Here is a 26,287-nt window from a genome sequence, read left to right as displayed (position 1 = left end):
AAAATTAAAGTGTGATCGAAGTTGTAAAATATTTTCAGTTGACTGAAAATCCTTTAAAAAAAGTTGTAAAACCTTTTACCTTTAAAATTTTGGTAAAACATTTTACAAAAATAAACAGTGGCTTCCCTCATCCCATCTAGTGGGTAGGTCACCAATCTGGTGGGTTGGGCAGCTAGTGTCGGCTGTCCTGTGTCTAAAACCGTTGTTCCAACAATTGGTTCTGGAGGTCTGATAAACCGAAGATGTTGTTCCGGCAACCGATTCTGGCGGTCCGATCACCAGAGCTCCGACACCAGCAACTCCAGCGGCTGAGCCACCGGCTTTGGTGGTTTGCTTAGAAAATTTTACTTGTCATGCCAAACACCTAAAAAAAATTTACATGTAAAATCTTTTACTTCAAAACAAATGGAGCGTTCATGCCTATAGTTTGCCTCTCACACCCATCAAAATTCCTTGCATTTCTCTTTCTCCAAATACACCACATCAAACAAAGAAGAATGGCCTTCCAAATCTCATTATTGCAATGTCACCCAAAATGGCCATGCCAACTCACTAGTAAATCAACAACCCTCCCAGGCATACCCCAAAAAGAGCAAAGACCATATCCCATAACTTCTTGGCAATGAGGTAGTGCAATAACAAATGATCCACTGTCTCTCCATAACCCTTACACATGCAACAATAATCACTAGAATAATGTTACATTTTCTCATGTTTTCTGCTGTTGAAAATGCATGGTTGAGAGTGGAAAATATTGTTAATAAAGTGAAGGCTTGGTGGACATCTTATTTGTTCCAAGGCAACCCGAGTTTTATACTAGCTAAGAAGTTAGCAGCTTTGAAGTTGGATCTAAAAAAGTGGAACGAAGCGGAGTTTGGTAACATCACTATTAAAAAACAGCATCTCCGAAACAAGTTGAATGATTTGGATGTTAGAGAGGAGACTCAGCCTTTAACAGCTGAGGAAAAGTTAGAACAAATTGATCTCCGTACCGAGATTGAAAAGCTCACTCTTTTAGAAGAGGTTAGTTGGAGGCAGAAGTCTAGGGTTCTGCATTTGAGGGAGGAGGATACTAATACTAAATTTTTCCATAGAATGACTAATTCCCATAGAAGAAATAATGGTATTGAGAGCCTTATGGTTGATGGAATCTTGTCTTCAAATCAAGGTATGATTGTTGATTGTATTACTCAATTCTTTATGAAATTATACTCTGAGGAGCAAGTTGATAGACCGTTTCCAGAAGTCTTGGTATTTCCTAGGATTTCTGGTGATAATGCAAATTGGCTAGATAAACCCTTTGATGAGACAAAAATTTTTGAGGTCATACAGAATTTTAATGGTAACAAATCTCCTGGACCAAATGGGTTTCTAATGGCTTTCTTCCAAGCTTGCTGGGGTATTCTCAAAACTGATCTTATGGCTGTTTTTCGTCATTTTTTTGCTAAAGGTCAGTTTGAGAAGAGTTTGAATGCAACTTTCATCACTCTCATACCTAAAAAAAAATAAAGCAATTGAAGTTAAGGATTTTCGCCCGATTAGTCTTGTTGGGGAAGTTTTTTCTTGTTACAGATTTATGAGAGGGGCAAGTTCTTTATGAGTTCAGTTTTCTTGGGCAAGTATGCTGTCCACTGGCTGTTGAAGAGTATTGAAGAACTTGTTTTAGGGGAGAGCTCCAAACAGTTCTTTCTCTTCAGAGAAGGTGGCACAGCTCTTACTCTTCATAGGAACTCCAATTCTTCAAGTCAGTTCTTGCTATTGACCGAGCTCAAGGCTGCTGGGTCTAGGAGATCAATCATCATCCCTGAAGGTAAAGAGAAAATTGGCTGAAGGGCTTTTGGTATTGAACTTAGAAAGCTGTTGAATCCATCACACTATGCAGGGGGTGGAAATGGTCCTCCAAAATTTATTCCTCAGGTGCGGAGGTATAATGTGGAGGCACTAAACTCTAGAACCTTTGCTGAAGTGGTGCAAGGCTCTCATGAAAGATTAGTTGAAAGTAAGCAACTAAAGCAGCTTGGTTTCACAGCCAAGGGGAAGTGGACACAATTAGAAGAGAAGGATAAGAGTTTTAAAGGGGCCAAAGTGGGAGAATTTCCGGTGGGCAAGTCTGATAAGGTGGAGGTGGTGGAAGGGGACAGAAGGGAGCAGAGCTTTAATGAGAAGAAAGGGGTAGGTGAGCAATACCTGGCAGACTCTAAGATAAGCTGTCCTAACATCAGTTTGAATTCAAAAGCTGATTATAAGGGGAAGAAGAGAGCTGCTAGAAGATCTTGCTGGACAGGTAGTGGTCTTATCGTGGTGGTTGACGTGACAGGGAGCAGACGGGTTTTCTGGGATAGAAAGAAAGAGGGAGATACGCTGCTCAGAAGGAAATCACGGGCAGAGGATAGGGTCTGCTTAGCTCCAAAGACCCTTCAATGGGTTGCACGTGGGTTTAAAACGACTGAAAACTTGAATGGTTTGGGCCTGGGCTCAAGCCCATTGCTGACCGAGACTATGAAGGTTGATAATCTCCATGGTTTGGGCCTGGGCTCAAGCCCATTGCTGACCGAGACATATTTAGCCCCTTTTAGTTCTTTTCTCACGGGCCCAAGCACCTTTGAAGTGGGGGAGAGCTCTGTTAAGGGTGATGGAGGAGTAACCCAGGCTCAAACTTCAGAGGTGAGACCCACGGTTCCTCCCCAACCCTTCGTCCTTCAGCCAGAGGTGCCGGACTGGAGCGCTGGGCCTCCGACGGTGGCCGACGGCTCTTTCTCCACCGGTCCTAGCTCCGATGAGCTCACGGTGACACCGGGTAAGTCCGCTACGATGTTTTCGCGGCCATTGGTCGAGCTCTTCCTATCTGGTTTTTTCTGGAGCCTTTCGAGGGCTGGGTTTGTGGCTTTGGATGTCAATGATGGGGTCAAAGGGGGCTGGGACAGCCGTGACAACCTCAGGCCACCTGATGTCTTGGAGCAGGATTTGCCCAGACTAGAGGAGATACCCACGAAGGCTGTGTGTATTGTTCCTAGGGAGAGTGCTTTGGTGGTGGGAGATTTGAGTCACTTGGAGATGGGCTTGGGTGGAGAGGATAGTCTTGAAACCCCTTTGATGTCTATTACCCCTTCTGTGTTGCCTGTGTCAGCCGAGATGACTTGTGTTAATGAGGCACTGGAGTTTGGCAATACATTGGATATTTCTAGATGGGTGAAGAATAGACTTCTTGGTTTTAGTAAACTGGTGGGGCTGCCTCTAAGTCGACATGAGAAGTTATGTATTGCTTTGCTTCAAAAGATCGAGAAGGAGACGGAGGAAGCCAAAGTGCTAAACAGGAAAGTCACAGTTTCTAGAAAAGCTGCTAATAACAAGGAAAAAGGGTTGAGAGAGCTGAGGAATTTACATTCTTCGGTTAAGTATGATGGAAGGTAGTGTGTCGGCTGCGGATCAAGTTTATCAGTTGGGTTTCTTTGGTCTTTATGAATTTAAAAATTCTCACTTGGAATGTTAGGGGCCTGAATGACTGTCGGAAACGCTTGATTGTGAAAAATTTATTGCGTGAGTGGAAGTGTGATGTAATTTGTCTTCAAGAGACTAAGCTCACCGGTTTAGACAGACAAATGGTTGGCAGTTTGTGGAGTTGTCCTTATGTGGACTGGGTGGCTTTAGATGCTGTCTATACGGCAGGCGGGGTTTTGATGATGTGGGATAGGAGGGTCTTAGAGAGGCTGGAGTTTCTGGTGGGTTCATTTTTTGTGTCTGTGCGGTGGAAAGGGGTGGGGGATGGCTTCAGCTGGGCGTGTACTGGGGTTTATGGCCCAACGGATAACAACGCGAGGGGGCTAATGTGGGACGAGTTGGTTGGCATTTAGCAGTATTGGAATGTCCCATGGTGTTGCATCGGGGATTTTAATATTGTTCGCTTTCCGAGTGAACGGTCGGGTAACTCCCGTCTCACTCCAGCTATGGAGCTTTTTTCGGAGTTTATTGAGGACCTTAATTTGATTGATTTGCCTCTCGAGGGAGGGAGTTTTACCTGGTCTAGCGGATCAGATCAGCCTTCGATGTCTAGGATTGATAGAGTTTTGGTGTCTCATGATTGGGAGGAGCACTATCCGAACGCGATCCAGCGGATTTTACCTCGCCCAATTTCTGATCATTTCCCAATTCTAATGGAGGTAGGGGGAATGGCGAGGGGGAAAAGTCCGTTTAGGTTTGAGAATATGTGGTTAAAAACATATGGGTTCCTTGAAAGAGTCCATTCTTGGTGGAATAGACATTCTTTCTCTGGCACTCCTAGTTTTGTCTTTGCCAAAAAGTTGAAGGCTTTGAAAGAGGATATCATTCAGTGGAACCGTTCGGAGTTTGGTCATATCGGTCGTAAGAAGTCTCAATTATTGGAGACGTTGAAAAGTCTAGATGCCAAGGAAGAGGAGTTTGGCCTCTCTGATGCAGAGGCTTGTGAAAGAGCTGAGGTGAGATCTGAAGTTGAGAAGCTTCTCTCATTGGAAGAAATCTCTTGGAGACAGAAATCAAGAATGTTATGGATTAAGGAAGGAGACCATAACACCAAATTCTTCCATAGGGTGGCCAACTCCCATAGAAGGTTTAACCATCTGAGCATTTTGGAGGTAGATGGGGTGATATATGAGGAGGAGTCCGAGGTGGTGGCTCAAGTGGTACAATTTTATAAAAATTTGTATCAGGAGTCAGAAGAGTGGAGGCCTTTTGCGGAAGGCTTGGAGTTTGATCAGATAGACGGGGTGGAGAGGGCCTGGATCGAGAGGAGGAAAAAAAAAAAAAAAAAAACAAAACAAAACAAAAAGTCCAAAGCCCGCGCTGAGTCTATCGTGCTGTGCACTCTTCTCGCTGAAGCGACGACGTTTAAGGTTGTTACAACCTCGTTTATATGACCCTCGCCTCAGTGAAGCTTTTCAACTTCTTACTCCAAAGTTCAAACGCATACAGCTCTGTGTCTCTGTGCGAATTCATGGCAATACAACAGCTTAAAGTAGAAGAACTCCGAACCCAACTCTGCCAACGCGGACTCAGTACCACCGGAACCAAACCCACTCTGGTCCAGCCCTCTCTGTCTCTCACATTTATAAAACTTTCTCTCTCTTTTGTAAGTCTCAACTGAATGTTTTCTTTGACAGGTTCGAAGACTCGGAGCAGCGCTACGCAAAGAAAACAAGCAATCAGCGGGTGCAGACGATGGTTTGTCAGCCAATAAGAAGAGAGATAGAGACTCGGAAAATGGGGATTCAATTGGGTCCCAGCAGAAAATCATGGCCGTTGAGAAGTTTAGAGAAATGGGCATTCAGCAATTGCGTCAACAAGCTGCTCTTCGAGGCATTTCCGCAACTGGGTCTAAGAAAGAACTCATAGAAAGACTCTCTAAAGATTCAAACCACGATTTACAGGACTGTCCTCAAGGTATCTACTCTTTTTTTTCTTTCTTTCTCTGTGCTGTGTTTGGTTGCTGAGAAAATGTAGGAAATGAGGAACTAGGCAACTGGGTTTGCGAGTTCAATACCGACTGGTTACTGTCGTATATGTAGTATAACATGGTTCGTCTGTGGAATTCAAAAAGTTTTGTTTTGATTTAGCTTCTTTGAGGTGTTTTTATAGTTTTATGTGTGTAGAATAGTTTTGTGGGAGGTAGACAGATTCTTGACTCTGTCCTCATTGCTAATGAGTGTGTTGATAGTCGAGTGAAGAGTAAGATTCTGGGGTTCATTTGCAAGCTAGACATTGAGAAAGCTTATGATCATGTGAATTGGGAGGCTCTACTAGATCTATTGAAGAGAATGGGCTTTGGGGAGAAGTGGTGTAGATGGATTTGCATTTGTATCTCTACTGTTCAGTTCTCTATTTTGGTTAATGGGGCTCCAGCAGATTTTTTTAGGAGCATGAGGGGTCTGAGACAAGGGGATCCTTTATCTCCTATGCTGTTTCTGGTCATTATGGAGGTTTTAAGTAGGATGTTGAAGAGAATTGAAGGCGCCGGCCTGATCAGGGGTTTCAAGGCTAAGGGTAGAAGGGGGGAAGGGGAATGTGTATCGCATCTTTTGTTTGCGGATGATACTATTTTGTTCTGTGATGCGGAAGTGGAGCAGATCCTTCATGTCCGAATGCTTCTCCTCTGTTTTCAGGCAGTGACAGGTTTGAAGGTTAATGTCTCGAAGAGTGAGATGGTTCCAATTGGGGAGGTTTATAATTTGTAAGCATTGGCTGAGATTCTAGGTTGTAGGATTGGGACTTTGCCTATGACCTACCTCGGTATGCCGTTGGGGACTTCTCATAAGTCCCCCTCTATCTGGAACCCTATATTGGAGAAAATTAAGCGGAAGTTGGCTGGGTGGAAGAAGTTGTATCTGTCAAAAGTTGGAAGACTGACGTTGCTTAAGAGTACTCTTGCTAGCCTTCCTACCTATTATCTATCTCTCTTTACCATCCCCTCGCATGTGGCTAATAAGATTGAGAAGATGCAAAGGGATTTCTTGTGGGGGGATTCAAAAGCTCATTTGGTAGGGTGGAATAAGGTGTGTGCTTCTAAGGCGAACGGTGGTTTGGGAGTAAGGAAGATTACTACTTTTAACCAGGCTCTCCTAGGAAAATGGTTGTGGCGGTTTGGGGTTGAAGAGAATCGTCTTTGGAGGAGGGTTGTAGCTCTGAAGTTTGGGGAAGAGTGGGGGGGTTGGTCTTCCAAGTTCGGTAGGAGTGTCCACGTGTGTGGCTTATGGAGAAGCATCCGGAAAGGTTGGGAGGTGTTTAGAAAATTCATTCAGTTCGAGGTAGGGGTGGGGGATAGAGTGAAATTTTGGACAGATCAGTGGTGTGGGGAATCACCACTCTATATTTCCTTCCCGGCTGTGTATGGGATTGCTTATTATAGAGAGGCATACTCGCATGTGGCTAATAAGATTGAGAAGATGCAAAGGGATTTCTTGTGGGGGGATTCAAAAGCTCATTTGGTGGGATGGAATAAGGTGTGTGCTTCTAAGGCGAACGGAGGTTTGGGAGTAAGGAAGATCACTACTTTTAACCAGGCTCTCCTAGGAAAATGGTTGTGGCGGTTTGGGGTTGAAGAGAATCGTCTTTGGAGGAGGGTTGTAGCTCTGAAGTTTGGGGAAGAGTGGGGGGGTTGGTCTTCCAAGTTGGGTAGGGGTGTCCACGGGTGCGGCTTATGGAGAAGCATCCGGAAAGGTTGGAAGGTGTTTAGAAAATTCATTCAGTTCGAGGTAGGGGTGGGGGATAGAGTGAAATTTTGGATAGATCAGTGGTGTGGGGAATCACCACTCTATATTTCCTTCCCGGCTGTGTATGGGATTGCTTATTATAGAGAGGCATCTGTGGCCTCTTCTCTGGAAAGGTTAGGGTCTGCGGATAGGAGAAGCTGGAATGTTCGATTACTCAGGGACCCAAATGATTGGGAGACAGGTGAGGTGGAGGCTTTCTTTCGAACCTTGGGCTCTAATTTACCTAAATCAGAGCACAGAGACCGTATGAGGTGGAAGTTGTCGAAGAAGGGGGATTTTAACATCCGCTCTTTCTATGATAAGCTTCGGAGTCCCTCGCCTATTATCTTTCCTTGGAAAGGTATTTGGAAGGTTAAGGCCCCCCCGCGCGTCTCTTTCTTTGTTTGGACTGCAGTTTGGGAGAAGATCCGTACAGGGGACAATTTGCGGGGTAGAGGCTTTGATTTTGTTGATTGGTGCATTATGTGTCGTTGTAGCGGGGAGACAGTGAATCATTTGCTTCTCCATTGTGTCAAAGCTCATCATCTATGGAGCTTGGTTTTTAGATCTTTTGGGATCTCTTGGGTTATGCCAAGATCTGTTGCAGATACGCTTTTTGGGTGGTGGAATTGGTTGGGAAAGCACTCCTCTAGCATTTGGAACTTAGTCCCTCTTTGTCTAATGTGGTGTATTTGGAGGGAGCGAAACTGGCGAACTTTTGAAGATAAGGATAAATCCGATGATCAGTTGCTAGCTTTCTTTAGTGGCTCTCTTTTTGATTGGTCTAGGGCTTGGAGACTCACCTCTAGTGACTCTCTCCCTTTGTTCCTCAATTCTCTTCTTTGTTCTTAGTTTTTTGTTGGTTGTTGTTTGTGTTGTTGTTTCTCTGTTTGTTTCCTCCCTTGTATCCTTTGACTGCCTTATGTTGTTTTCATGAGGTAGTTTCTTGAATATACTTCTTTCTTACTTATCAAAAAAAAAAAAAAAAATGAAATATTACAACTTTCAGATAATCTCCCTTATTGAAGGCTAGTTTGTTAAGTACATGTTTAGCACAATGATTTATGTTTAATGGATCAATGCACCTATCAATTGTTGTGCTGTTCAGGCTTAAGAGAGATAGGAAGTACTAAATTTGGTTTTTGATAAATTGTAGAATTTTTTTTTGCCAATATGGCAGGAAGATAGTAAGTATTCATGCAGAATATTTGGATGATGGTTGTTCTATATATATATATATATATATACACATTTTACTCTTTAGGTGTTTATTTTTTGTATATCTTTTACTTTATTTGGTGTTGTGGTAAACTTCTCCTGACAGATTGTAGTATGGTTGGGCCTTAAGGATCTGCACTAAGTTTGAGAGTGTCATTCTTTTGTTGGTTTCATTTATCTATGTAATGGTAACCTTTTTTGGTTGTGAAATCTCACGTTGATCTATGTCTGGGCTTCCTAAAGGTTCAAACCTTTTAATATTATGAATGGTGTGTGTGCATTTGCTTTCAATACCTTTCTGTTTGACCTCATTTGTTATTAGATGTTTATCCATTTATAAAAATGTTAATTTTGCCATTGTTCTTTTTGGTGTGCTTCTGTTTGCTCATAGATACCCAGCAAATATTACCCTTTTGCGTGGAAACCATGAAAGCAGGCAACTAACCCAGGTGTGCTCTTCTGTCATATTTTAAATGTCTGTTGTGTCATTTGAGTTGCTGAAGTGAGTCAAAAGTCAATTATTTTTAGACTCTTCAGAGTGATCTGTATAGTTCTGTATTGAAATGGCATTTGTGCATTAGACAAAGATGCTCCTCTAAATTGGGGATAGAGGAAAACAATAAGATGATTTTATTTTTGCTAACTTAGTCATGTATCCTAACATTTATTTTTATTCCTTCTTCTCTCAGTTTGATGTTATTTTGGGGGTTGGAGGAGTATCCCAGTGGTTCTAGCACCTCTTGTGGTGCCTGGGCACTGGGGTTTGAAGTTTGAACCCCGCTAGTCTCCTCCCCCTATTTACCTATATAAATAAAAGTGATTTTGGAATACATTTGATTGGTTTTATGGTTTGTGGCAAGTAAATTTTTTATATTTGCCGTCATAATAAAAAATTTTGGTGATTAGAGTTTTATAGGATTATAAATTAAAAGCTATCTTTTCTTGTTTTGGTTGGAATTCAGATGGCATACAAGTTAAATAGATTGATGGTTTCTTTCCTTTTCTTGTATATTTCTTTTAGAGAAAATAATAAGATTGTAAAACTTGTCGGTGATACTTAGTGTATATTGCTGATATACTGATTTTGTACCCTTTGTATACTTCTTTCATATATTGATATAATTTTACATTGTGTACAAAAGACTGTAAAACTAAATGCAGAATCCCTCACCATCTCATTGATATCTTTATATTTATTATTGTTCTATGTGTGGTGTGAACCAATTTGATACATAAGCAATTAATACAATATGCAATTTTTACCTTTCAGTTTTGTCAACAAGATTGGTTTGGTTTCCAGGGAAATGTTTTTGGTTGGTAATCAATATTGATATCTTGAATAGAAATTTCTAGTTTTGTTCTAAATATTGTAGTTTGTAATATATTCATAGTGGCAATAACTTAAAAAAAATCAGTGGCAATCACAACAGGAAATGTGAAATATTTGTAGTTGAGAGATTCATTCACTAGTGGATATTTGGAATTAAGAAAAAAAAAAATTAAGTGGTGAGTATTTGTTAATAAAATAATTGGATTCACCAAGTATTTTAAGTAGCGGATATTTGTTAATAAAACACTTGGATTCACTACTTATAAAATAAAATTAAGTACTTGTATTCAACAAAGTTTTTAAAATTTTGTTATGATTGAGTTTTGTAAAGCTTAAGCTATCAAAAGTTGCTATATTTAAAATGTTCTTGAATTCCCTTCTCAAGATCTCATTGTTGCACGAAGGGCATCTTGCATTTGCCACAAGTCAGATTTTTGGTATGATATGCTTGGTAAAAAAGAAGAAAGGATTGTGGTTCTGATATATGTTGATGTGGAATTTCTGACTTTGCTAGGTATATGGTTTTTATGATGAGTGCCAGAGGAAGTATGGAAATGCTAATGCATGGCGGTATTGTACAGATGTTTTTGACTATCTGACGCTCTCAGCAATTATTGATGGAACTGTAAATCTCTCTCTCTCTCTCTCTCTCTCTTCTTTTTCTCTGTTTATCTCTCTATCTATATTTAGGTTACATCGAATGTAATTGATATAAAATGTTAAATCACTTAACAACTTTTATAATTGCATCTCCAGTTTTGGAATTTAATGAGTTTGTTTGCTTTTGTTGTCCAGGTGCTTTGTGTCCATGGTGGTCTTTCTCCTGACATTCGAACAATTGATCAGGTTTTTTCCTCTCTTTAGCTGTTGGTCATCTGGATTATATAAAAAAATATCAATATTTATATGCATTTTATGTTGCAAGTAATGCATGGGCTAATTTATGCTATATAACATATTTATGTACTGAATGATTTCTGTGAAAATCAGTCAAAGGTATCAATCTCATTTTCCTGAATAGTTTTACTAATAATCAGTCGAAGTAGTTGTGTTTTCTATTTATTATTTAAACAAGTCACGTGGATGGTCTTATGAATCACCATGTAGTCGGATGGAGGAATTTTCTTTCAAACCAATTTCAAACTTTTTCCTTTGGTGGAGGGGTTCAAGTGATAGTCTAGTGGTACTGCACCCTTTGTGGTGCTTGATGTTTGTGGTTCAAACCCCTCCTTCCCCCCTCCTCACTATTTACCTATATTAAAAAAAAAAAAAAAAACATATTATGGAAGTCCTGTTGCTCTGTTTCTATGTATACATATGAAACAAGTATGATCGCTAAAATTCTGCACCTGATGGTTTTTCTTTCTCCTTCTTTGGTGCATGCATGAAGATGGATAAAAATTCTGTTCCTTTTGTGCTTCACATATTTGGATTGCTTAGGATGCAGGAATTGTGCAGTTGTATGGATTGAATATTATTCAAAGTTTCAAACTACTTCCTTTTGCAGATAAGGTTAATAGAACGAAATTGTGAAATTCCACATGAGGGGCCATTTTGTGATCTCATGTGGAGTGATCCTGAAGATATTGAAACATGGGCAGTCAGTCCACGTGGAGCAGGTTGGCTCTTTGGGTCCAGGGTCACTTCAGAGGTAATATGACATGCTCTCAAGACTCAACTTTAACAGGATAGTTTGTTCTCCAACTTAAGAATTTTTGCTCTTGTGCAGTTCAATCACATAAACAATCTGGATCTGGTTTGTCGAGCACACCAACTTGTACAAGAAGGCCTTAAGTACATGTTTCAAGATAAAGGCTTAGTAACTGTGAGACTCTACTTTTTATTTTAGTTTTGCTGCTTAATTATTTATAGGTTGATTGAGTCTTACCTATCAAAAAAAAAAAAAGGGTTGATTGAGTAGATTGTTTCTGGAAATTTGCAGGTGTGGTCTGCACCAAATTACTGTTATCGTTGTGGGAATGTGGCTTCTATATTGAGCTTCAATGAGAATATGGTGAGATATTATGAACTTACTCTATTCCTTATGTTATGCGTCATGATAAAGGTGAATGTTCAGAGTCAGACTTGCATGATATATCTGATACTATGGTATATGGAATCCTTCTGTCATCGTGTTAGGCATAGTTTATTATTTTCTTTAGACCTGGGTGTGGGTTGGTGATGCAATAGGTGTTTGATTCAAATGTTACCACTTACCATTACAAAGAGAGGAGGGGGAAAGAGACACTGCATCCATGATTGACCATTTTTCATGACTGAATTAAGGGGAGGGAGGACGGGAGAGAGAGGACACCATTTTTTTTGTGTGGCGTAGACACTGACTTTTTCAAGATTGGAGAAGATACATAGGCGATATTATTGACTGCCCTTGTTGTTGGTATTTATCTTTTGCCCCTTGTTGCTGCAGTTCCTAACATTGGCATCCATGGTTGCCTGTCTCCTTCCCCAGGATTGTCCAAAATAACCATGAACAAATTTAGTAGTTTTCTGAGAAAGAGAAGCCTCTTAACATTAGTCATTTTTTGAGAAGGGGCATTATGAACTCATTTATCAAAAAATATTTTTGGGATAGGGGGGCTGGGGGGGAGAACGAGGTTATAGCAGCAGTACAGTTGGTAGAAGTGAAGATTTCAGGTTGGGGTAGGAGTGAAGGCAACGTCAAATTGGGGATTTTTTTACCTCTTAAGTTTTGTTGTTCTGTTGCAGTTTCTCTCTCTTTTTGTTTGATATTCATGGACTTGATAGCCAGCCAAAATGATGGTTATTATTTTGATGGTTCATCATATTGGATCATGTATTGACTTAGTTTGCATCTTAGGTTCCATATCTTTGTCTCCTTTTGGTTTCATTTACTCGTGTATAGTATATTCATTCTGGACAATATGTCTGTAAATACATTTTTTTACGTGTATAAAATAAAATACTACCCTATTCCTTTTTCTTGTCTTGTTTAGAAAAATTTTAACTTTTTAGGGATATCATTTATTATATTCTCCTTTTTGAGGGCACTTTAGGCATGTTTATAAAAGTGTATCCATTGACTTTTCAAAAATGATTATATTTTGGATGTCCCAAAATAGAATAGAGGACCAAGAAATAGGGATGGAGGGAGTCAATAGTAGTTGCCAATAATATTCTTTTATGTCATTAGGTTTTTTTTTAAAAAAGTCACTGTTTCGGACTAAATTTTATTTCACTGAAAAATATGGAAAAATGTTTCTCGGAAGACAATTATTGGTTATTAGCAAATATTATTCTGTAATACTTTGTTGGTGGAGCGGTTGGAGGTTGATGTTTGTCACTGCTGTTCTTGATTAGTAATTCTGATAATACATTTTGAGATTTTATGACCATTTTTATACATTTTTATATTGACCATCATGAAAATCTATTGCAATTTGACTAAGTACTCTTATCGTTAGGGTCATGACTTGGGCTTCTGCTTACATTGGCATGAGCTGTTTCCAAGCATTGCATCTTAAAAAAAGAAGAAAAGAAGTTATTTTTAAGGAATGGAATTTTTAGGGAATGACTAAAGTTGAATCTAGTGTTTGTCAGCTTGTGCCATTCTAAACAGGAATTTCCTAGATTTTAACTTATTGTGAAGAATCGTTATTATGTTAAACCATGTTGGTGGATGCTCATTTCTGCCATTTGAAACAGGAGAGAGAAGTCAAGTTTTTCACTGAAACAGAGGAGAACAACCAGATGAGAGGGCCAAGGACAGGAGTCCCATATTTCTTATGATCACAGAGAGTTATTTGCCTGCATTACGTGTAAACCAATTGAAGAATTGTGATTTGATGTTGAGACTTGAGAGTGCCATACTGAGGAAGCCCTGAATATGTTGATGTTTGCATCTGGCCAAGTTGCTTTAATATTTGTGAGCTGTGTATTAGGTTGCTAATTGTAACTCCATCCATTATTTATCAGTTAATGTCCTCATTCCAGGAAGTTTCTGATCCAGCCTGCTCTTGGATGCTCGTGCTATGTATTAGGCTGTTATTGTTGCTTAGGTAATTTTAACTAGCGTCTTATTTTTATGCCATGTATTTTAGCACGCATTTGGACTTCCAGACTGGTTTTTGTGCATAACCTGTTTCCTAGATAAGTTGGTTTCAATGTGGGGCAGGAAGTATCAGGAGAAAAACATGCAAGAGTGAAAGGGGGGTAAAGAAATTTAGTACACCTGATGCATCTATGAAATGGGAATTGTCATCATATGTTATTTTGTTGTGGCCCTCTCTCTCTCCCTCTCTCTCCCTCTCTCCCTCTCGCTCAAATGAAATGACTCCCTTCCCTATAATATTTGGGTGAAGGGTGAGACTGATGTGGGTGAGACTGATGTTTAGTTCAAGACTAGGCCCATGTGTAAACTATATCACAGTTATGATTGGGATGGATGCCAAAGATCTAAAATCTAATTTCTTTCTGGTTTTATAATGTAACCCTTACTAAATTTGATCTAAAATATTTTTGAAACTTCAGATCTGTCCTAGGATCGGGAAAGATTAGAGACACCTACTAAACTGCTTTCTTGCACTTCAAAGAAATGGCTGTTCTAATGAAATTTCAATGAAGATAAGTGTTTTACATCATGACCTAACTGAATTGTAAAATTTGTTGGAAGGGCCCGATCGTGAATTTTATGGGTCTTTCATAGTATAATGCTTAGAAAATTATAGTGTCCCCCACCCCTGGGGGCATGCTTGTCATTTTCGGTTAAAGGCATTCCCCGTATTTTTGTTTGGACAAAATTTATGTACAGAACTTTATGTGCTGTTTTTTAAGTTTCCTTTTTAAGATTTTGTCACGTGACTATTTAATTTAAAAAATATACTTTTATCCATGAGAAAAGAGCAACGTGACAGAATCTTAAGAAAGAAATTTAAGGAATAGTAGGCAAGTATTATATTTAAGTCTTGCGCTTTGTTTTGTTTTTTATTATTACTATTATTCTCCTTGTCTGGAATTGGAAGTACAAGTTTAGTTCCAAAATAAATAATAGGGGTCAAGTACTGCAGTACATTAATCCAGGCATTGATTTCGCCAGATCTAAATTCTCTCCACTTAATCTATCTATATATTACTAAAAGTTGAAACATAGTATTTAATGTTGCTGCTCTTACATTGCGTCACATCAGCTGCTACATCATTCTTTTTTTCCTTTTTCTTTTTAAATATAATTTGTCCTACAATTTTAAAATGATTTTTACAATTTTCAGCCCTATAAATGTAACCCACTACTTATTTATTTACTTTTACTATCAATCTATAATAAATCCAGCCCACTACTTATTTATTTACTTTCACTATCTCCCTATAATAAATATGTATAATTAATCCAGCCCACCTCTTATTTATTTAGTTCCACTATCAAGCCCAACTCAAAGCTTTCTTAGTTCAACTTTAGAGTTTTGTGTAAGCCTTTTCAGCTTAAAAAAAAAAAAAAAAAAAAAAACAACGTTGAAGCCTTTCAAGCTTTAGGGTTTTTTTTTTTTTTTCCTATAATTGTTTTAACATTTTTTTTTTAATATTTACACTTTCCCAACTTTTTTCTCTCCCTTACCATTTCATCTCCCCACTACTTCTTCAATCTTTCTACCTCCCTTACCTTTTCATCTCCCCATTACCTTCTACATTAATATCATTCTTCCTCTTTCTCTTCATCTTCCTTTATTTTTGTCTCTTCTTATTCACACATTTTTACTATAAATTTGTCACTATCTCTTCTATTCTATGCATAGTTTTCCCTCACAAAAAAAAAAAAAAAAAGGTTCCCTCTCTCTCTCTCTCTCTCTCTCTCTAAATTTTTTGGTGGTTTTTTTTTTCTTTCTTATATCTCTACTTTAGGTTGATAATTTTTTATACTATTTAAAACTCTTTTTTGGGTTAATGCGATTTAGTTTTGTTTTTTTAAATTGTTGTTTTTCTTTTTTATTCTCTTTGATTGTTAAATGTTATCCTACTGTGTTCTAAAGAATTAAATATAACATATAAAAATATAATATTATTCTATTATATAGTATGATTTGGATAATTTGCTATTTATTCTGTTACATAGTATGATTTTTTATAGTGCTCAATTTAGATGTTAAACTATGAGACTTTACTAATTTTTGTTTATTTTCTAATTCTTTGTGGTGGACAAATTACTTTTAATAGTTGTATTAGAAGTATTCTATAATGCCATTTATTTAAAGAAAAGCAAATGTTAGCCAAACGAAAATAATCGGATTGGTGACAAATTTTAATTTTTGTAATTTTATTTTAATTATTATTATTTTATAATAATGCATGTATAGAAATTTAATTCTTAGATTTTGCTAATAATTATTTATTTGATAATATGTGTTGGGTGGCCTAAATTATAATTTCTACAAAGAAAATAACCTTAATAGATTATCAAAAACAAAATTTTATCCTAATATTGATTCAATTAATCATTGTTAAGTTTTATTAATTTTTTTAGTTTATGTTTTTTTGGTGTTTTGAATTGTTCCTATATTACATTTATGATTGTTCCTATAGTAAATAAAATATAATTATAAAATACATTACTCATTATTAATTAGATTAGTTTAATTGTAATTTTTTATTTTAATAAAACTACCATATAATTAATCAGTTGCACAAGTTCGCGACTAGTATTAATAAAACCTGGTTCTTGGAAAAAGTTGAAAGATGAGTTATGAGATATATCATATGTGATACCCAAGGGCAAGCCTCCCATGGCGATGGCGAAGAAAGTGAGTCAGTTGATGGAAATGTTCGGGGACGTGAGGGTCGACAACTACTATTGGCTACGCGATGACTCTCGCTCCAATCCTGAGGTTCTCTCCTACCTCAAACAAGAGAACCATTACAACCATTCCATCATGTCCGGTACTACTTCACTTTCCTTCTTCATCCTACTACTTCTCTCTGCTAATATCAAATACTCATTATATATTAATTAATATTATAGATACCAAAAAGTTTGAAGATGATCTGTATGCCGAAATGAGAGGGCGGATCAAGGAGGACGATGTGTCTGCGCCTGTACGCAGAGGAGCTTACTATTACTACCCCACCTTCTGTACACGACACCATGCCCGATGCTCCTCAGGCTCACAACGAACATATTATCTTGGACGAGAATGTTAAGGCTCAATCTCACCTTTTTTATAGCATTGCTGCGTTTAAGGTTAGTCCCAATCACAAGTTGGTGGCTTATGCTGAGGATACTAAAGGAGATGAGATTTATACTATTTATGTCATTGATGCTCACACTGGAGCTCTTGTGGATAAACCTCTTGTTGGTGTCACTGCCTCTCTTGAATGGGCTACTAATGGTGATGGGGCTTTTGTTTACATCACCATGGATCAAACTCTCCGCCCTCACAAGGTTCTACTTCTACTTCTTAATTTCCTCTATTACAAAATTATTGAATAGCATATGTTTTCCCAATAACATATATATCTCTACTGTATCAGAATATGATAAGTATCCACTGGGGGTGTTGCGTGTGACTTACTATTTATTCAAAAAAGAAAAGAAAAGAAAACCCCAAATTAAGAATATGTCTTGAATTAGATAACTATAGCTCAGAATTTGGAATTCGCACACTCATTCTTGGTCTTTGTTCCTTTGTTATGGGTATTGGTCTGTTTCTATTGCTCACAGGCATGGTTACATAAATTGGGAGAGGAGCAATCAAGTGATACCTGTCTTTATCACGAAAAAGATGATACCTTTTCTCTTGATCTTCAAGCTTCTGAGAGCAAGAAGTTTTTGTTTGTTGCTTCTGAAAGTAAAAATACAAGCTTCAACTTTTATCTTGATGTTTCAAAGCCTGAAGAAGGACTTTAAGTTCTCACACCTCGTGTAGACAGCATTGACACCTCGGTCAGCCATCGTGGGAATCATTTTTTTATCAAGAGAAGGACTAATGAGTTTTTTAATTCTGAAGTTATAGCTTGTCCTCTGGATAATACATCTGAAACTACACCACTTCTTCCACACAGGGAAAGGTAATAATCCAATTGTAACATACCATGATGCAACAGCTTGCACAGATATTTGTGTGAACTTATTTGTTGTGTATCACTGTATCCATTTTAGAAAATTTTGCATGGAATGTAATATATCTTTTGTAGCTACTGTTCCCTCAACACTCTTGGATGGCATGAGGTTCCATGGTCTAAATAAAAGCTTATTAAATTTGAATTTTGTCCAGTGTAAAAATTCAGGATATACAACTCTTTAACAATCATATCGTTGTATATGAGTGTGAGAAGGGCCTACCAAAAGTAACTATTTATGGCCTTCCGGATGTTGAAGAACCGCTTAAGAGCCTTCAAGGTGGTCATACAGTTGAGTTTGTGGATCCTATATACTCAGTGGAACCATCGGAGTCGCAGTTTACTTCCAGCATTTTACGACTTGACTATAGCTCAGTGAAGACTCCTCACTCAGTGTATGATTATGATATGAAGACAGGCATTTCTGTCTTGAAGAAGATCAAAACAGTAAGTTATATAACCAAATTACTGTGTTCTGCATTAACTTCTGATTTGCATGCTCAAAATAGTTGTTAATGTTTTTTCTGATCTTTTCTATGAGTTTGATTTGTCTATGGATATATGTGTGTGCATGTGTGTGTATGCATGTGCGTGCGGGCATTCATTTTCCTGTGTTGCAATTATAAATTAAGTTGGAACATACTAACATTGAATTGCAAATTTGAATACTTCTGTGTGTGTGTGTGTGTGATTTGACTTCATGATGTACGTGCTTGCTCATTTTAATAATCCAAGAATCCTCAAGTGCGTGGGATGGCAGAAAAAACATATATTAAATCTTATTCTTGAAAAAGCTTATTAAATGAGGATACACAGACTTTGCTGATGGTTTTTTAAAGTAGTGTTTTAATATTTGTGGAAAGAGATCAAGAAAATGTGGAGTTAACCAAGGAAGCCAAGCTCACAATGCCAGTTACAAATACAATATTAATCAATACATTTCAATTTCCTTTCTCTTTTAGTAACAAATCCTGCTCTGTAATTTCCAAAAATGTCAAAATATACTTCCTGTTCAAAACAAGCTAAAACAATCACGTGGATTTTCTGACTTTATGGGATTGAAGAATCTTGAAGACTGGGACATACACAATATTTTTTTTTTTTTGACAAATACACACATAATTCTGATTTGAGAGCGTTGAAGTCTGTGTATATTCTCTCCCCACCCCGCCCCACCCCCCCCCAAGTTGTTTTTGTTTATACATTTGAAGTTTAGATTGATCTAGACTGAAATTTGAGAGGGTTTGATTTTATTTTCCGTTGGTTGGGAAAATAGCTTGTATCACAAGTATGCAGAGTTCAAGTAATAAAAAAAAAAGTAGTTGGATCAAATGGTTTGGGCTGTTTTTTTTTTTGGTAGGTAATAAATTTTAATTGAGAAAAATGGGAATTTTTATGCACACTGAGAGTGCACATAAAATATTCCTAAAAGGTACAAAATACCAACATTGGGTACAAAGACACAGTGAATCAATAAAATCTGAAACAGAATTTGAGTCATTAGTGCCTATGATGTGGGATCACTCAAACAAATCTCTTAAGAAACCAGGTTTCAATTCTAGAATAGTTGACCTCCTTGTTATTAAAGGTTTGGTTATTCCTCTCCTTCCATATTGTTCACATTAAACAAAAGAGGGGCAATCTTCCACACAAAGAGCTTCTATAATTATGTAGAAAATATATGTAAGTAATGGATTGGATATCTATGCTGATTGAATTCTTTGCTTGTGAAATAAGGAAACAAAAGGGAAATTTGTGCACAGTATCTTCATTTATGCTTCATAGCTACTTTTCTGATGTTTAATTAATTCCTTTTCCTTAATGCCGTATATAAGTTTTTTTAATTATGCGAAATTTTTTATGCAATTATTCATTTAATTTTCTTCTCTATCTTGCTCAGGTGTTGGGGGGTTTTGATGCATCAAATTATGTTACTGAAAGAAAATGGGCAAATGCTCAAGATGGTACTCAGATTCCTATTTCAATTGTTTATCACAAGGATCTAGTGAAACTTGATGGGTCAGATCCATTGCTACTTGATGGCTATGGTTCTTATGAGGTAATAAGAAATTTCATCATTAAATTGTAAATATTGGCATTATCGGGGATTTATATGCTTTTGGTACCATAGTGATTATGGAAAAAAAGGCTACTGATTCATTTTATGTAATATTTTAACAAAATATGATTTTCAAAGATCAAAGTAGTTTTTTTTGCTACATAAAAAGGGTGAAATGGAGCTTCCAGCTGTGAGAACCCTACTTGGGCATGATGAGAGTAGTTCCTTTTCCCACTGAAGAACCAATGCCTAAGATGTCTAGACAGTAAAGGGCCTGCAGGCTATAGCCTAACCTTAGTCCTACCCCTTGAAGGTTTGAATTTAGGACCTATCCCATTCCACGACCATAACCACTGGGGGGTAGATCAAAGTTGTTTTTGAACATTGTGTGTGCGTGTGCGTGTGCATGTGTGTATAGGTCACTGCTTCCCAGTCATGGGAAATAATGCATCAGTCAATTGATACTTGTCTGCATTATGTACTTGACCATTATTTTTTATAATTTTTTTTCATGCTGATATGTTTATCAATTGGACTGATCATTTTAGTTATGTGCATGCAAATTGGTCTGGATGCAATATCCTTCCATTGGTTTCTCTTGTTTTCCAATTGCACTCAATTGTTTCACATAAAATCTCTCGGTAATGCAGAACCACTTCTTCTGAACAGATATGCATAGATCCCTGTTTCAACGTATCATGCCTGTCTTTGTTAGATTGGGGTTTTGTTTATGCAATAGCTCATATCCGTGGAGGGGGTGAAATGGGGAGGCATTGGTATGAGAATGGAAAGTTGTTTAAGAAAAAAAATACTTTAACTGATTTTATTGCTTGTGCTGAGTACTTAACAGAAAGCAAGTACAGCTCAAAGGAAAAATTGTGCATTTGTGGAGGAAGTGCTGGTGGATTGCTCATTGGAGCTGTCCTTAACATGAGGCCTGATTTGTTCAAGGCTGCTGTTGCTGAAGTACCTTTTGTAGATGTGTTGACTACAATGCTGGATCCAACTATCCCCCTTACTACTTCAGAGTGGGAGGTATATTTCTTTCTCTTGTGAGATTCTGAGTTTATTGCTATGTCAACCTTTGAAAATGTTTAGATTTTGGGTGATAGTGAATATTGTTTAGTTTTCTACTTTGTTTAATTCCTGCAAATATAAGCACGGATACCATATGAATACATCCATGCATTTACCATTTGATGAGACTCTATACCAGTGGCTATGCCATTCATGTGACAAATCTCTACTCTAGTTTTGTGGACCATGTTATATTGTTATACCAGATTATGTGCTCTAGAGATACTGGAATGCTTTGAATAGACAGTTGTATTTGCTATTACAGTTTGTGTACATTGTTCATGGTCCTTCTGGTCAGCTTTCTCACCCTGTGTCTTTCAGATTTTAATTGACTTTGCGTGTAGGTCTATTTCTATATTATCTGTAAGTGTTGTGTAGACAATTTTGTTCTAATTGATTCCTATCTCTTTCTGCAGGAATGGGGAGACCCGCGGAAGGAAGAGTTCTACTTCTACATCAAGTCATATTCCCCTGTTGATAATGTGAGTACTATATAGTTGACCACTATTCTCTGAACCGTGAAGCTAGACTGGTCGTCATTTTTCTCCATTTAAACATGACGTCCAAATTGTGTATTATAGAAGATTTTAATTTTCTTTCTGATCTGACCTTTAAATATATTTGTACAGGTTAAGGCACAAAATTATCCTAATATTCTTGTCACAGCTGGTTTAAATGGTAAGATTAAACGCTTCACTTTTTGTGTAGAATTTCAATTTTTTCATTGTCAGTACACAGATTGCTATAAATTGATTCTTATATATTTTATTTTTGGCAAATCATCATACAGTGAGTGCAAAATTTTCAAATTGATTAAGTTTTAATCCTTACTGACAAGTACCAAAAATGGTAAGCCATTCAAGATGCTCAGTCACCCAATATGCTTTGTGACACTATCTTACTGGATACAATTTGGTCAAATTAATGTTCATTTGGTTGATTATCATAGGTGGGTTAGATTGTGTAGTAGTTGCTGGTTGCCGATCCACCATTATGGCCCATATGCATAAGCATAATGGACAATGAAGATGGATGTTATAATTTCATATATGATGCATATATTCCTTTTCCTAGCAATCAATCTGAATCCTGGTGCATTGTGACAGATCCACGTGTAATGTATTCGGAACCTGCTAAGTTTGTGGCAAAACTAAGGGATTTGAAGACAGATGATAACCTACTGTTGTTTAAATGTGAATTTGGTGCTGGGCATGATTCAAAGTCGGGAAGGTAACACTTCTTCTGGTTATTTTTATTTATCTTAAAAAAAAAAAAGGCTTTTGGTAACACTTCTTCTGGTTTTCACCTACTTCTATTCAACTTATATATAATTCAAATTTTTTATACAGGCCTTATTACCATCTCCAAAACTCTCTCTCTCTCTCTCCACCTCTTTTCCCTCGTCGTTCATCTCTCACTCTCATTAGTGTCTTTGCCACCCCAATAGGATGGCAAAATGCCTGTATCTTGATCCGATCTGTCCTACCCTGAAGAGTGGTTGAAGCACCCACGACTGAGCCATTTTCCATTCCGTTTTCATTCCTATTTCATTTCCCTTCTGCTTTTCTAATATTCATATATTCTCTCTCTCTCTCTTATTTATTTATTGAGATCTAAGTTTTGCTTATAGGCAGTTAGAATAGTGGTTTAGTGATTAAATTCATGATTTCCTATCAAAGTAGGTAGCTTTGAGTTCTAATTTATTTCCATTATACCAACAATTTAAGAGTTAAAAGTTCAACATGTTAGGCCCCACCTATTATGGGAAGTTTGGACCCAATCATGAAGGGGAGTGATGGAATAATGATTAAGTAATTAATTTCATTATTTCCTCCCAGCTTAAGTTTCTGAGAAAAGTGGTAGGTTGATATTGGTAATAGAAGAAAAATATTTACTTAAACCAAGAAGAAATATAAAAACGTTTAATAATGCTACCTTAATGTTGCTATCTTAGGTTGAGGCAGGATTGTTGGTACTGTACTTTCTTAGGGTTATATTTCTTTAAGATCTGCTATTGCTTAGTAAAAACTGATAAACTGAACAATTAACCCAGCTTGCAAATTATTTAAAAAAAAAAAAATTCACAAAATTTTAATAGTTGTTTATTGATAGTGATAACATAGGATTATATTCCTTCAAAATTTTAATATCTGTGGATTGAAGTTATTTTCTCAAATTCTTTGAATAGTTCATTCCCAATTTTTTTCTAGGGTTCTTGTAATGATTTACAATGACAATGATGCTGATGGTGTTTGGATTGGTTATGCTAACGAGCTCTAGCTCAAACGATACCTCCTCCCCTTATAAGAGCAAGGGGAGGATGAGGTTGAGGATTCAAACCCATTCATGCATGCCTATTTTGCTGTTTGAGGTTGCTTTTGGGCCTGTGTGTCTGCTCTTGTTAACTCCTTCACCTCTCGATGGATAATCTCTAGAGCCATTTTACATTTTTCCAAAATCCAAATGCCTTACTCTCTAATAATTTAATTGTTGTATTATTATTATTTTGGTTGCAGATTTGAGAAGCTTCAAGAAGAATCATTCAAGTATGCGTTTATAATGAAGGCTCTCAATATGATTCCTGACCTTGGATGTGGGCAGAAGTGATGAATTGCTGCCTTAGGAGATGGAGCCATGAAAAGAATCCACTTGTGAAACAGTGTTATCAACATCTTGAGTAATAGTTTTGTATATTGAGTGATTATTAGAATCTGTGCGGCTTAACCTTCTCGACGATAATTTGCTCTTCTAAATGCCATTTGTGATGAGTCCTCATGCAGCTGGTTTTTCAGTCAGCTGTTTCTCATTCATCCCCCCCCCTCCCCCCCCCCCCCAATTGCAATGAGCTGCTGCCAATTGCCAAACCCAAACCACAATAATAACAACTTCTCATTCCTGTGCAAGCCCAGATTGATTTTCAATGAAGCATTTTAAATTCTGATTTTAAATTTATTTGTTTCCCTACGTGATTGATTTAGGAATGGATAATAGTTGAAGCTTAAGTTGCAATTAAAAGTACCTAAGCATTTCTGGGTAGTAAAAGGGACAATAATGTCATATGTAGCTAGAAATCTATAAAATTATGCCGTCCATTTGCAAAGATAACTTAGGGTCTGAATTATTCTTATATTAAAAAAAAAAAAAAAAAAAAAAAAAACCCTAACTGGAAAGAATCAAAAGGACATATAATGATAAAGGTCACAGGCAGTGTGAGTGCAAGGAGAAGCTTGGCCAGAAAACAAAGAAAGGAAGAGCAGAGAGCTAGAGAGTGAGATGAGAGAACCTTAAGAGAGGAGAGGGTCATATCGGAAAGAACTGCCGGTGGTGGTGATGTGGGACTCGGTGGCTAGCAGCAATGATGGAGATTCAGCCATGGGTGTGCTAGAGTAACATCAAGGGTAAGACCAGAGAGAGAGAGAGAGAGAGAGAGAGAGAGAGAGAGAGAGAGAGAGAGAGAGAGAGAGAGAGAGAGAGAGAGAGAGAGACTGTTTCTTTCTGAAATTTGGGCAAACTAAAGAGTGAAGACTAAAGAATAGAGAAGGGAAAGGCAAAAGTGAATCATGCAGATCACCAGGGAGTCTTGTAATTGGTGTCAAATTTATAATTGTTAGATTAAATAGACGGGTTAGATTAATAGAATTGCATACTATGCAATACCAGGATTCCTCACTTACCATAATTCTTACATGCTCCCAGAGCAATGCTCCCTCCTCGCACATTAGGGATGGGCCCCATGATGAGACCCACGTGTGGAGCCCACCTCTCATATGAGAGGAGAGAGCATTGCTCTCGAAGCACCTAAATTTTTTCCCTAACTTACAATATAGGAAATTTCTTATTTACTTTAGAAGAGCATGAGTTGACAAACGCTAGATTAAAGCTTTTAGTCCTTACCAACTTTTTTTTTTTAAGGGCAAACTAGCACAACAAAAAGAAGGGGGGATTAAAGCTCTATCCCCCGCCCCCCTTTTATTTTATTTTCTTTTTCTCCCTCATTCAAGAACATTCCAGCGAGAAAGTGCGAGAATCCATGAGAGAGGTTTAACAATCTAAGAATGGGTTTGTGGGTTGTGCCATGGGTTTATGATCTTTCTCTCTACTCTAACCGATCTGCCATGGGTTTGTGATTTGTGATGTGGGTTTGTGTTTGTGGTGGTTCTGGATGCGTGAGTTTGTGGTGGGTCGCTTATTGCAACGCTGGTGGTGGTGGTGGGCATTCTGTTGTTGTTGGCAGAGGTGGATCGTTGGGATGGGTTTAATGATCCATGGGTTTGGTGGATTGGCGTTGCTTCGGTGGCAATGGTCCGATTCGGTGTTTTTCTGGTGTCTGGGTGTCTAATTCGGTGGGTTTTTATATGGATTTTATGAGCACCATCGCCGGTGAGCTAGCCGGCGAAGCAAAGAGGAGATGAGGGATGCCGAAGAGAAAGAAAGAAAGAAAAAGAGAAATTTTTTAATGAGAGAAGAGAGAGAAGTTTAATAAAAAAAAAAATTTAAGCTTCTTGCTACAGTGCACAATCATAAATAGTTGTGCACTGTAGCAAGAAGCTAAAAAGGTTTTAGCTATGATTCCACTATTGTAACATGCATTTTTATATCTTGGTGAAGCTAAAATAGCTGTATGGCTATTTAGTTTCACTGCTTCTAATGTTCTAACAAGCCCAAGTCTTGACATTATTGATCTGAGATCTTTTGATCAATACTCTCTATGAGCACTGCATATGGTTCCCACAATGTTTCCATATTGTTTTTTTTTTTTTTTTGGCTCCACTTAAAATATTTCAATCTATAATTTTTGTATAAAATAGTAATAAACTGATAGCAGCAAAAACTTAAAATTTCTAAGTATCATCAGTAATAAGAACAGCCTAAATGGATATTCAATTGGATCCCCTCTTATGGCAGCAGAAGGGACCATAGAAGACACCTGAAGGATCCTCCCAACTACAACAAAGGCTTTTCTTCACAAGAACAATTCCCTTCTGATGTTCCAAAAAAAGGCTACATGAACAATTAATTTTCTAAAACGTTATCAATCAAAATAAATATAATTTCTTTTAAAAAAAGGCAAAACATAATGGATCCATATACAAGTAAGGACAAAAATTTGGTATATTTTATCAAGACATGTAATGAAATGCGGAATACAAACAAACTAGAAAGACCAGACCATGTCTCATCCATCTAAAAGAACAAGAAATAATTCTACCTAATAAAAGAATGATAAAGAAAATAAGATGAAACTGATGGGAAAAAATAAAAAACAAGGGTTAGGATCCAAATGTCAGCCATTGTGCA

The 26,287-nt window shown here is 37.5% G+C and overlaps 3 protein-coding genes across 3 annotated transcripts; all 3 read left to right on the top strand.

The window, feature by feature from the left end:
- The first annotated feature begins 3,944 nt into the window (after positions 1-3,944).
- LOC136067191 (uncharacterized) lies at positions 3,945-4,737 on the top strand. The gene is made up of 2 exons (XM_065772707.1): positions 3,945-4,585; positions 4,686-4,737. The coding sequence occupies exons 1-2, from the start codon at positions 3,945-3,947 to the stop codon at positions 4,735-4,737; spliced, it is 693 nt and encodes a 230-aa protein (XP_065628779.1).
- A 3,952-nt stretch (positions 4,738-8,689) lies between these two features.
- Positions 8,690-14,017, top strand: LOC136067181 (phytochrome-associated serine/threonine-protein phosphatase-like). Its single transcript, XM_065772677.1, has 7 exons — positions 8,690-8,887; positions 10,283-10,393; positions 10,564-10,614; positions 11,276-11,419; positions 11,498-11,593; positions 11,711-11,782; positions 13,453-14,017. The coding sequence occupies exons 1-7, from the start codon at positions 8,705-8,707 to the stop codon at positions 13,534-13,536; spliced, it is 741 nt and encodes a 246-aa protein (XP_065628749.1). The 5' UTR covers positions 8,690-8,704; the 3' UTR covers positions 13,537-14,017.
- A 2,415-nt stretch (positions 14,018-16,432) lies between these two features.
- LOC112027475 (uncharacterized) lies at positions 16,433-23,742 on the top strand. Its single transcript, XM_065772676.1, is given in 11 exon segments — positions 16,433-16,674; positions 16,757-16,856; positions 16,858-17,176; positions 17,456-17,802; positions 18,009-18,300; positions 19,754-19,912; positions 20,582-20,947; positions 21,406-21,471; positions 21,619-21,667; positions 22,096-22,219; positions 23,506-23,742. Coding segments are annotated over 11 exon segments (2,067 nt in total). The 5' UTR covers positions 16,433-16,520; the 3' UTR covers positions 23,597-23,742.
- Positions 23,743-26,287: the final 2,545 nt, after the last annotated feature.

The sequence above is a fragment of the Quercus suber genome, unplaced genomic scaffold (genome assembly GCF_002906115.3).
Source record: "Quercus suber isolate HL8 unplaced genomic scaffold, Cork oak 2.0 scaffold_62, whole genome shotgun sequence".
Classification (NCBI taxonomy): domain Eukaryota; kingdom Viridiplantae; phylum Streptophyta; class Magnoliopsida; order Fagales; family Fagaceae; genus Quercus; species Quercus suber.
This window is presented reverse-complemented; position numbering and strand designations above follow the sequence as displayed.